The sequence below is a fragment of the Zonotrichia leucophrys genome, chromosome 5 (assembly GCF_028769735.1).
Source record: "Zonotrichia leucophrys gambelii isolate GWCS_2022_RI chromosome 5, RI_Zleu_2.0, whole genome shotgun sequence".
In the NCBI taxonomy this organism is placed as follows: Eukaryota; Metazoa; Chordata; class Aves; order Passeriformes; family Passerellidae; genus Zonotrichia; species Zonotrichia leucophrys.
The window spans coordinates 27,476,965-27,490,100 of NC_088175.1; the positions used below are offsets into that span (position 1 = coordinate 27,476,965).

General features: G+C 37.8%; 1 protein-coding gene across 18 annotated transcripts in view; it reads left to right on the top strand.

Annotated features, from left to right (window-relative positions):
• The window catches only part of GPHN (gephyrin), a 270,224-nt gene that overhangs the window by 149,902 nt on the left and 107,186 nt on the right, over positions 1-13,136 (top strand). For 10 of the 18 annotated variants that reach the window (XM_064713496.1, XM_064713499.1, XM_064713498.1 and 7 more), the window contains one exon: positions 2,292-2,330. The exons of the other annotated variants lie outside the window; for them this stretch is intronic. In XM_064713496.1, coding sequence (XP_064569566.1) covers positions 2,292-2,330 — 39 coding nt within the window. The remainder of the gene's footprint in view (positions 1-2,291; positions 2,331-13,136) is intronic. 18 annotated transcript variants of the gene reach the window in all.

The following is a 13,136-nucleotide window of genomic DNA, read 5'->3' on the forward strand; positions in this document are numbered from 1 at the left end:
ATAGTGTCAGGCCTGAAATTTTTGTCCTTAATGTGTGATTTTTTTTCTGGTCATGGTCTATTACAAAGAGTTTAGTTAAAGCTAAATACAGGGGAAATTAACAAAAAAATAATGTGGACATGTTAGGGAGACTTCCCTGTGGAGGCAGCTTAAAGACATAATAACTAGATGGCAAATACCAGTTTGGATTTAAGATGTATGAAAAATTGAGTGAGTTAGTCCTTTTGACATTAGCACACCAGAATAGCAAAATGACTCATTATTAAAATAGTTGATCATTAAAACTAATACTTATTAAAGAATAGAGAATTTCTCATTTACTTCTTCCCTGCTGTGTAGGAGCTTTTCCAACCACTAAGTGGAAAGAAACTAGAAGAGTCTTGGAAAGCAGCTGCCTTCAGGAGTTATTCTTAGGATTATAACTAGTTCTTCTCCTGCTTTTGCTAATTGCTACCGCATGGAGCAGTGAAGCTTTAGCAAAATGTTGACTCAGTATAAGTACCAAAATAGAAAACCAAAATGACTATTGTCACGCTTAGGCATGAAAGTCTTATCAGTTATGGACAAGAAAATAATTACTTTCTAACTTTTATTTAGACTATATTTTAGTTTCTTGTCCCTTCATGCATGTATTCTTTTCTTAGTTACTCTTTCATCAGAATACCTAAATAGTGAGGTGCATAACCTACTGTTATTTATTGTTGACATTTAAACTGTCACTGGATTTTTAAAGTCCATATTTTCCTCCACAAATAAGCAATTTCTTATGGTACACTGAGATCAGTTTGTCATAGTTCATTTTCATTAAGCTTGAAATATTTCCCCTCAGAGAGAAGGTGATGGCAATTTTGTTCTTGATGTGATGCAGCTAATTGTAGTTCCTGCTGGCCACAAAATCACAGGATTTTATAAAACTGCCAATGTGTGCCCTTACCTTGTACTCTGGTATCTCTGGTTCAGGCAGTATTTGCAGTTCCTGGCTGGTTTATGCCATTACTAATCATATAATGGAAGTCTGTTGGTCTTCTCTACCTAAATTATTAGCCATTTTGTTTCTAAGTCCAAATAGTAGTTTTCAATATGGAAAAGTTTGGGTATGGAAAAAATTCCTATTCTATGATCCAAATTTCTAAATTTGAAGTTCTATTAACCTCTGTTATTCTTGTGCCTAGCTCTGCTAGGAGAAGAATGAGTGGTTGATACCCAGAGATCAGTATAAATAAAGTTCCATAGCTTAGCCCATCACTACTGTATTCTTTAAAAACTTTGTTGCATATGAGTGCATGGCAAGTTCATGCAGATTGTCTCTGCAACCTTTCCAAATCCTGATTCAGCAATGGCACAAAAAGCTCATGATTCCTTTCTATTATCCAAGGTCCTCTACAGTTTGAAGAGGGAAGAGTTGGCTTCTTGTTTCATATCACTGCCTTGTCAAAGTGAAGTGCAAGTTTTCAGTGATGGCAATAAAAAATGAATGTGCAACCAGATAAGTGCACACAAAATGTGGACTTCTAAGTAGACAGAAATAGTAAAGTTTGATTCTTGGTTGATTCTTTTAGTTTCTAGGTAGAATACTGGATAAAAAGTCTCCTTATTTAAATGACAGGTCAGTTAAATTACTGAACTTTATTAGTGCTGGGATTTTCTCAGCTCTTACATTTCAGAGTTCATTGCATGTATTTGAAATAAAGCAGCAGCTAAGATTTCTGAAACAGTTTCATTTGTTTAAAAAATCAACCATGTTAAATAACAAAATGCTTAAGTTGAAGACAAGAGAATATTCAAGGTAGCAAATAGGTGCTGATAAGTTTGATACTTAGAAGAGGGTTGCCCCTCAAGATTCAAAAGACAAATTAGAGACACAGAGTGTGGGTGTGTCCAAGCCAAATTCAAGCACCAACCTGCACTGATAATGAGCAACAGTTAATGATGCCTCCTGTTTATCTCACAAATGGCCAGCAGTGGCTCATGGGTACTCCTGTGCAACTTCACAAGCCCTTTTGCAGTGGATGTGGGAATGAGCTCACAAGACCAGCCCCTTTCCCCTCTTATACTAGAGGTGCTAGAGGTAAGTGTGGTTTTGGGGAACAAGGGTGGGAGGTCATGAGATGAAAGTGATGTGGGCTTCTTAAATTTTTCAAAAACCTCCATAAAGGCATGTATCTGGGGATGGGCAAAGATTCAGATGAATTCTTATTTTTTGCCCAAAGAGATTACCCAGTCCTAAACTGACATGCTTTCCTTGAACTGGGAGTCAGAAATCCCTTTTCTCTTCTGTTTTTCTGCTGCAGAAATTCCCAACATTCCCATTATGTGGGCTCCAGAGAGGGGTAAGCAACATCTTCAATCCCACCCAATCATTTCCAAACTAATTCTTTGCTAGTATTTTTTTGCTTTTTTAATCATCATCAGAAACAGTTTTTAGACACATTTTTCCCATTTGTTTGATTTTCTTGTGGATTCTCATATTTTTGTTTTATAGGAAGGTCCCATGGCCTCCCCAAGTGCTAGGGTCAGACTCATTTGCTGTTTCCATTTGTGTGCTATTCTCCTGTGGATTTTCATGGTTCACTCTGATCAATGATATTACCAAAGGGTGAGCATCTAGACTCTTGGGACTGTTTTACTCATGGTATCCTGAGTTGCTGAAAAAGCACTGCCACCCTACTGCCCTGTCAGTCATTTGGCAGGCTTATGTTCTGCTCTTGCCAACAGCTGCATCTGATTGTTGGTGGGCTTTGGTCTTTTTCTGCCTTGTCTGGGGACTGCCTGGCATTCACTGCTGTCTTATATTCTCTCTACCTGCTGGCTGTGTGGCATTGTCCTGCAGAAATCCTGGCCCTTTGCCTGGCTGTCTGGCATTGCCTCTTGAGCAGCTAATTGCTTGACAGTGACTACCTACGGCCTGTCCATCTGTTGACTGGCACGTGTCGCCTCCTCACCGTCCTTTCAGTCGAATTGTACCCGGGCATTGGCCTCCTGCTGCCCTGTCTCCTGCTCCAAGTGCCTGGCATTGCCTTCCTGCTGAGTGCATCTGCTGACTTTGTGCAATTGCTCTTCTGCTGCTTGGCACCTGATGAATGTTTGGTACTGCTTTAGCAACTTGCTGAATGTTTGGCATTTTCCTCATGCCTTTTCACCTGGTCCTTGAATATAATGTCCCCTTGCTGCTCTTTGAGTCTGCTTTACTCACTGATACTTGCTCTTTTACTGTCCTGTCCACTTGCTTTATGCCTGGCATTTCTATCATATTGTCCTATCCATCTGCCTAGATTTTATTTCTAAATATGCACCAGTCTGAAAAGGTTAAGAAGAATTGTAAGGAATGGGGAAAGACTATTGTCTGGCTCCTTCATGGTCTGATAACACACCAGCCAAAAACTGATCTCAGTACCAGCATTCAGCTTTTTCCTAGAACTACTCAAAAACCCTTTCCCATCTTATGAAAAAAGAAACCAAACCCAAACTAAACTGAATTGTATTTAGTCTTTGCTTCCATCACTTTATTTGAGAGGTATATGACTAAGTTGTACTGTATTAAGTATTAAATTCAGTAGTAATTAAGTACTATAACCCTAATACTACCTAAGGTACCTCAGAATCCATGGAAGGTAGGTAATAACAGGAAGGAAACACAATCTGTTGCTCAGGCTCAGAAAGATTAAGGTTTGAATGTAGAGCTGTGTTCATTAAACACAGTGGATCAAAGAAGCTAAATAAATTTTACAGGTCTCCTTATTTAAAACAGAGGGCTGCAGCTAATCTAAATAAACCACTGGATCAGTACAGTGTTACCAAACTGAAATGTGTCCTAATTGCTGCTTCCTACTCTTTCTGTACTGGGAGAATGGTCAATTGCTTGTTTACAGAAACCTTTTGTCACTCAGATTAAGACCAAGGACTTGACTACCCTACTACAGTAAGGTCCATACTAAAGGAATAAATCATTGTCACGTCTTAGAATAAGAAGCAGGATTTCCTGCTCTTCTTTTAATTCAACTCATTTGACCTCTTTTCCTAGCTCTTCCACAGTTTTTAGGTTATTAGAAGTGTTGTTGGGTTTGTGGTTTTGAAACCAGTAGCAACTAGACTTGGAGAAAATATTCTGTCATTATGAATCCTGTCATAATTTCATAGTAAATTCTTACTATATTTAAATAAAGTGTATGTAACATCTTTTAACCTTAGCTTTTAATCTCTTCAGATATATTATTACTGCTTTTGCTATCTTCAAAGGTACCTTAAATATGTGAAATTATATCTAAGTGATGCCTTGTGAATGCTGACCTAGACCAGAGGCTAGATGGAGCTAAAGAATAAAGTAGGGATTTATTAAAAGGCCTCAATGGATACACCTTGGGCAGCATACAAGCCCAGCCAGGGCTACACCAAAGATGAACCAAAACGGTCACAAAATGGACAACAGGTCACGAGGTCTCTGACTTTTATAAGTTCTGGTCCATTTTGCATATTAGAGTTAATTGTCCAATTACAGCTTTAGGTTATGAAGTCCCGTTCTTCTTGTTTTTCTCTCTTCAGTCCACTGTTGTTTATGCTCTTGGGCCTGAGATTTGGATCATGTGTCCTTGGTCCCCAGCTAGAGAAGGAATTGCTTTGTGTACGTACTCTGTGAAAAGAGCTTACTATTCCTTAATCTGAAGCTCAGAACTGCACACTAAAGCAGCAGAGAATCCAAAAAATATGAAAGCTAAAACCTGAGGCATCATAAGCAGAGAGGCAGGGCAGCATCCCTCGAATCAGTAGCAGCTTTCCCCAGTGTGGGGCCAGCTGTGGAATCAGATACAGACATTGTGATAGAGCACCTTGTTCCCATGCCCCCAGCGCCAGCTTGCTGCTGTGGAGGGTGGATCCCAGGACAGTTGGGAATGCTCAGAGGCAGAGCTAGTAGGACCCTTCTCCCAGTTTCCACATTAATGCCTAGGAACCAGTTAACTTGTGTTCTGCTCCAAGGAGCTGGAGGATGTGAATGTCCACCTATATTTTAGTCCTTTGCTGTCTGCTAGGCTCTCCTGTTCTCTCTTGTCTCAGCCTTTCCAACCCTCCCTTGCTTTTCCAAGCATATTTTTTGCACAACTTCATAAACTCTTAAAGATGGTAGGCTGTCAGTCTCTCACTTCCCACCAGCTTCATGTTGTTGAAGGGTGTGGTGACAAGAACAGGTCTCAATGGCAAATCTCTTTCTCCAAACTTTAACTCCCAGTATTACATTGATGCTTCCCTAGGCTGTTTGAGAAGCATAGCAGGGGCTGGAAGGGAGGAGCAATATTCACTTTAGTACTGTGGGGCTGCAGGATACTGCTAGAACTCACCTCTTATCCCAAGAAACATAGGTAATTTGTTAGTGTATCATTTCAGTTCTTTTTAATATAGGGTTTTTTAAAATTAATGTTACTTCAAAAATGCAGGAATTTTTTTAAATAATATTTGAGTTACATGAGTTTTAAATGCAGAAAAGCAGCAGAAGCTGGAGGAAAATAAACTCTAAGATTTTTCTTGAATGAATGGAATTTACTTCTCTGAAATTTATACTATGGCAGAACTGATGCAGTGCTGTCTTAGGCAGCTTCAGTGTAACATATCACGTTAAATCAGTTTTCTGCCTGGTACAAATACTCAAATTAGTTCTAAAAGAATCTGTGGTAAGTTGAAAGAATAAATTTTCGGTTTTGTCTTATAATTGAGTCAGCATTTGGTTAAAGAGAAGTTTGCACACAATGCCCTGAGACTAACATTTTCACTGTTAAATCCCTCTAATACTGATATACAACATTTTTTTTTTAATAGGGGTTTTGGGGAGGTTATTTTAGTCCTTTGTCCTTCTTATTTTCAGTGGGGTGGGGGGGGGTTGAAGGTATTCTTTAACCTATCCTGTGCTGATTTTCTACTAAAAATTAGCTTCTAAAACAGTTGTGAGCAGTAGGAGTCCTTCCAGCTCTCAGTGTTTTCCTTTCTAGAATAACTAAATTTCCTGTTATCAGCCCAATTTTCTCTGTTTTATTCCTCTTTTTTTCAGATTCTTTTCCTTCCTTATTATCTCTGATAAAAACCCTGTTACAGTTCTCATAGTCATTTCCTGAACTAAAATATCTAAATCTTGCAAATTATTTATCGGGAGAGTGTTTGTTGTATATTCTCTTTACTTCAATGCATTTTTTAATCGCCATTTATTTTTTTACAGTTCACTTTATTCTTCTCTGTTTTCTAAAGGTATCTTTTCTGATGATAGCAACATTGCAGTCTCTAAGCAACTAATTTCTTCAGTTGTTTCTGAGAAGAAAACAAATTCCTAACTAACACAGGTCTTTTGCACTCAAAAAGAAAGAGAGATGCATTATTATTTTTCTACCTTGGGATTTCCAGAAGGTGTTTCACTCCCTTGATCCATTTAATCACTGCCTTCACTTTCAGTTGATGTTTTCCACTCTTAAAAATAATGTGTCTGACAGTGACTTGTATCAACTTGGAGTTCAGATTTCATAATGTCTGTATGCTGCTTCTGGATTCAGATTGAAAAGTTTATTTGGTTAATTTTAGACAAGAATGCTTTGAATGATACGTCTTGTGCTAAAGAACATACACGCCTTTTCCTTCATGCTTGTCATCACTGACAAAGGCTTTTGCTGTTGCAATTAATTGATACAAAGTTCCAGCGTCTTTCTGATGTTACCTCTTAACTTAGTTGGCCAACAGCTTTTGTTGGAAAAAATGAGGAGATGATGTTGATTTAGAGTATAAAAATTTGTCAGCAGATCAGTCCCTTGTTTCCCTGCTAGAGATCAGGAGGTGCAGTCAGCTTACTCTCTGGCTGCAGCCAATGTGGCACTTTAAGTCTGGGTACATTCAGTAAGAGCTTTCATGAGCACAGTTTCACAGATAGTGTAGCTCATTAAAGCAGCATGTTATACATTCGTGTTAGATTGACTATAATAGATGCACTAAATCTACAAAATGTCAGCATACAGTGCTGTGTACAACTCTTCACATGTAATGTCCAAGGCAGGCCGAGGCACCCCAGCTCTGGCAAGGAAGAGAGGAGCAAGCCTGTTGACTTGTCTGCAAAATGGAATCATGTTCTCATCCTTTGCTTCTGAAAGAGCATTTCAAATACAAAATTTATACTTTGGGGAGAAGTGGAGATATCCTGTTGCTGCTTTCATCAATGGTGAGGGGCAGCTGTTGGTATGTAAAGCAGGGTTTTGCACCCCTAGCAGCAGGCCATCGTGCCCACATCAATTCCTTCACCACACATCTCACAGCATCTCACCTGGCTTTAGGCCTTATTCCTACAGATGCATGTGCAAAGTAATGAATCAGCGACTGCTGCAGATTGTTCCCCCCATACATTTTGTTGCTCTTCTGCTCAGACAGGTTTTAGATTCAGCCTGGAGAAGAGAAGGCTTCAGGGGGGCCCTATCACATTCTTTCAGGACATGAAGGGGGACTATAAAAGATGGGACCAAACTTTTTAGCAGGGCCTGATGTGATAGGACAAGGAGAAATTATTTTCTACTGAAGGAGGGTGGATTTAGATATTAGGAAAAAATTCCTTACTGTGGGGGTGATGAGGCACTAGCACAGCTTGCACAGAGGAGTCTGTGTCCCCATCCCTGGAAACCTTTAGAGATCAGGTTCAATGGGGCTGCGAACAGCTTGATCTAGTTGAAGATATCCTTGCTTATTTCAGGGCAGATTGGACTTAAATGGCCTTTAAAACACCCCTCCCAGCTCAGAGTATTCTATGACTTGCTGGAGCTTCTTTCACTTCATTTGGAAGTTTAATGAAGTCAGATCTATATAATTGTTTGGAAATTTTATCTGAGACTGCACCAAAGCTTTCATTTGATTCAACCTTTGCTGCTCTCATGGAACGTCATAGCAACAGTAATCAATCTTTTTCACCTTCATTGGTTGCTTTCAATAAATATTTGTACACCTTTATTAGGCTTTCTTCTTGCAACTTTTCTGCAGATAGACTGAGTAGTAAATAAGCTTTGTTTTGTGTAATGTTGCAATCATATACATCATTCCAGTGAACTAACCACCATCCCATTCAAGTGGGAGATTTTGTAGATTTCAAAGCTGAATGAAACCTACTTGTTGCACCTTTAATTTTGGCTGAGTTTTTGGCCTACACCTCCCTTTTTAAGAGTGAAAAATTGTTGATTTATTTTTACTTTCTGCTATAAGCTGACCAGTTCTTCCTTTGAGACCAAATAATACTTAGGTATCCAGTGGTATACAGAATTAATCCATGAACAGCAAGGCTTAATGCTATGGTGTCTTTCAAACTCTTTTACAATTCATCCATATTTTACTGATTTCTGCTGGACAGCATTGGGCATTCCTAGAAAAAGAGCAGAGAAGGGCATGAAATTCTTTTACATGTGTTGTCTCCTAGGGATCTAATTTCCTGCAGAATCTTAATGAGAAACTGCTGTTAAATCGCCGTCATTCTTTACAGGAAAGAAAGAATAAAATTTTCTTTTGACTTTAAGGTTAGCAAACATGGATTTTTCCAATCTAGCTAGAATTGTGGGATTTTCTCAATAGCTTTTACACTGTTTAGACAGTCTAATATTTTCTCTAGAAATATTTTGTGTCTTTGTTTATTTTCATTTTTATCTTTTCTTTTAAAGAAAGATGATTATTTAAGATGTAATTTGTTTCATCAGATACGAAGTGTTGGGCAGCTAACCTTGGCTGCATTTGATTTCTGTGTTATTCTGAATTATGATCTTGCATCACTCATATCATTTATACGGAAATACTGTCTGATTTTTCACTTGAGTTTGTCTGCCTAGAGGTGTGATGTTAGTAGTTGCTGTACACTTAGTATGAGCACATTTGCTGTGGTAGTGAGGTGCTTAACATTCAGTGCAAGAGTCCTGGGTACATTTTGAGTAACAGCAAGAAATAACTTGTTCACTGTGCCCATCCAAGAATCTCTTTTGCCTTGTCGTTTCTTAAAAGCTACTGCCTTTTCTCAGTGATCCACTCACACTAGTGTGCTAGTGTGAAAATCTATGTGCTGAAAAAGTTTGGACATGGGGAATTTTATTAAAAAGCAAAAAGATTTTTCTGCACAACATAGTCTGCTGCTTCAAGCACAGCAGAAAAGTATGTGAGGGGAGGCGCTTATGTACCTGTTGCTATATCTATATTAATGAAAAATTGTGTATGGTATAGGAATCCTGAGGGTTTCAGAACTGAGTTCTGCAGCTGGGAAGTAAACTGGCAGAATTTGTCTATACAATGCAAAGTTGTAATAATGTGAAAGCGTTGCTCTGCCTCAGCTGAGTAGTGTCAATAAATGATTCAACTGGTTTTATCTAATGCATGAAAGATGTTTTAACATCTAAAACTGAAAAAACTTGCTGTTTTGGAAATGTGCATGGTAAACATCTTAGGGACAGTGCAACAGAGAAAATGTATTCTACACTGGGGGTTTTGTGTGTATATATATTGTTTCCTATTACTCTAAGCTACTGTAAGCCATTAATTAAATAATGCAATTCCAGAGAAAAAGGTAAACTTGATATATTTAATATTCCTCACTCAATATAGATTAAGAATTCTACTGTCTTCCACTTTAGTGCTCTGTGCTACAGCAGTCTCAACAAAACAATTTGAGAAACTACAATTGTTTCAATTGTTTCCATGAGAATCTTGGAGGTAAAAGATGTGACTTGTGCCAGAAGTTAAAATAGTCCTAAATAGGAAATCATTTGACAGAATGCACAGTAGGTCACTTTGGCTTTCAAAATCTGCTTGCTTGTTCAGTTCTAATGAAAGTGTCATTTGCTTGTGCCAAAACTGACAACTGCTCAGACTTTGAACACATGAATTGCATAAGTGAATGTCACAAAAGAATAATTTCTATGAATTTTTAAGTTATGGAAAAAGTTCTTTAAAGTTGCTCTTATTAGAGATGCTTTGTCATTTACTTGGGAGTAAAGATACTGTGTAAGAAAATCTTAAGAGAAGATATTCTTTTGTAGTTCTTCTGTTGCTATGGTGTATTCCTGAAAAGTTATTGCTCATTAGTCTGCCCTTTGTAGTGCAGAAGATGGTTTTGGGAAGGGTTGTTTTTAATAAATCTTCAACATGAAGATTTGAGATCTCAAAGTGTTTGGAGGAGCTACTTAATCGGTGGAAGAATTTGACTGAAGTTTCAGAAGTGCAAGTGTTTTGAATGCCATATTTGTTCTTGGCAAAAGGTAGCAAATGTTAGCAAACATCAGGCGAGATCCTCGAAAGAGAAGAGTTTCACATTTCAATTTCAGTAACTAGTGTGCTTGAGCTAAAACATTGCAAAATTATTTATTTATAGAAGTGCAATTGCAAGTTAAAACTTCTGGTTCTTACTTCTTTTCTGGTTAATTGCTGAGTATACTTCCCCAAACCACAAATACACCCACTCTTCCCATATAGAAGGATCTAAGTTTGGCACTAGTTTTGAAATGAAGCTGGCTGTAGCCTGACTCCACTTAGGTATAGATATATATTCTAGAAGATAGTACACATAACCAGAAACACTGTCTAGGGTATATTTTTATGAGACAGTGCTCCCTAGCTGTTATTCCATTAGTTAAAGCTCATTATGTTGTCACTTCAGTCATGTAGAATTCTTATTGGCATAGTGTAGATACCCATGATTATTTCTCTCATTTGTGCTGCATGAGTTTGGAAAACAAACTCATGGAGATCTATGGAGTTTATATAAATCATATGCAATCAGGTTTAGCTAAAAATTTAGATCTAGATCTGCAGAAGTGGGAGAATAATTTACAAATTCCACAAGGTTGTTTTTTCTAGTATCTTAATTTAAATTTTCAGCTTCTCTGTAGTGTATAAAAGGTGAAGCATCTCCCCCCAAGTGTTTTGCAAGCATTTTTCTTTGTAAAAAAGCAACTGAGTGTTATCAAGTAAATATTTTAATGAGTTTGATTTCAATTGAAGAAAACAAAGACTTTTAAGGAAAGCTTCAATGAACACTAAGATTTTTTATTAATTAATATACACTTTATTTGATGATAATGATACTAATAATAATTTGTTTATAAAGGTAATTATTATTGGAATCCAGCTATTGGGAATTAAATATATTCCTGGCTTGGTCATGCATAAATCATTGATGTACCTCTATTTGCCACTTGCTTTTTGTGGCCATCTCCTCAGTGGAAGTGTTCTGACAGACTCGTTTGCTGATACCGGTCTATAAAGAAGGCAGACACTGAATCAGCTTCTGGCACTTGGGTCTCCTGCCACGGGCATTAGGCTGCAGTAAATGATATGGTGGGTCCCAGTGGAAGGAGTGAGAGAATTCAGAGGAGGCAGTTTGCAGGCAGAGGGAGTCATGGATATGACAGGGAGAAATAGAGAAAACAGTGTCTGTATTTAATCTAACAGTACTAACTACTGTGACATTTTTGTTCCTAGCACCGATACATTTTGTAGGGTCATTCTGTGATGTTCAGGTTCTGGGTGGCAGCAGAATCAGTGCAGATGTGTTGAGAGGGCAAGCAGCATTCTTGTGCTGGAGAATTATTGTCAGTGGAAATGTGTTATTAGTGTGTGCAGACACACCAGTTTGTAGAGTTCAGTTTTAGCTGGCTACATTAATCAGGATCCATTCAACTTTGGATCTTTGTACATTTGAGCTGGGAGAAGAAAAGGTAAAAGAAAATGGAATCGGGTCAGTTAGCAGAGAAATATGTATCAAGCTTATCACTGCTAAGAGGAAAAGGCACTAGGGTAAGCATGTCTAATAGGATTAGACATATTTTGTTTTCTTTTATGTAAAAAAAAATCTACAAAATCTGAGAGTGCTCTTAGTATGTGTCTATAGACACATGTGTGTAGACATAGCTGCATTTAACATCAAAAATTCCCAACAAGGACTTACCAATCTCATATGAGTTTCTTAAACTCATAGTACAGTAAAATTGGCAAAGCTGGCATGGCTCACTGCATGAGGAGGAACAAACACATGCATCAGGGTCAGCACTGGCCCCATGTCTGCCTAGTCACCACCAGTCATCCTGTGAGCCCAAACACAGCAACCACTTTAGCCTTACTTTAGCATTATATTTTTATAAACCTACTTGATTTTGGTTGTTTTTCAGCACTAGCATTTGTAATCAGTTTCATCCATTTGTCAAGATAACTGAGCAATTGGCCAAAGAAATTTAATTTTGGAAAGCATCGAAGTCTGCGAATCCTGTCATGCCTTATCCATAAAAAAAGACACTGAATATCACCATACGTGTTATTGGTGGCAAAGAACAGGAAGAATTCAAGGAAAGACAGCATAGTGGTCAAACTGAGATGAGTTAAAATCCTTATCCAAAAGGTTTCCAATGTATTGAAAGAAACCAACTGCTAAAACCTGTATTTCTTATTGTTCATGGAGAAGAAATAGATTAGTGTTTTTTGGTAAGAAGCTCTGATCAGTCTAGCTCCATGTAAGCTCTGTTTTCTTCCTGCCAAATAAGAGTAGGAAAGTAGACAATAAGCTGAAATAGCTGCTTTGTGAATAAAAATTACTGGTACCTGTGTTGTCTCCAGCAGAGGATTTCTGAATAACTTTGAAGAAGGCATCTCATCTCCAGGATAAGAGATGCATTTTTTATTCCTAAAGTGCACACTTCTTAAACAACTGGTTGACAGACGTGACCAACCCTTTTCTTGCATATTTGACTGATCTATCTCTCTGGTTTTTCTTTGCTCTTCTGGGGTCTGTGAGCTCTGTTGCAGAGGTTATATAGGTATTTCTTTGGTAAAGCCCTTCCAAGATTTCAGCTTTCAGTGGAAAGCTCAAATAGGTAATTAAATCCTATTGATGCTAATGCTGTAGTTTGTTAAATATAAATTATCCGCAAATTTGTCCATTAATTTTCATTTATAGCTCTATTATATTCTATGCAGAGTCATAGATTTTAACTTGTTCAACAGAAATAATATTTTCCACAGAGGCAGTCTCAGTCAAGTTAATTGAATTTATTATGATTTCTGAGTCTCATATTTGCATTTTAGTTGAAGAAGTAAAACTATATTACTGCCTAAAACCAGCTGCAGTGTATATGAAATGTCTCGGATCATTGCTTACTATTGAG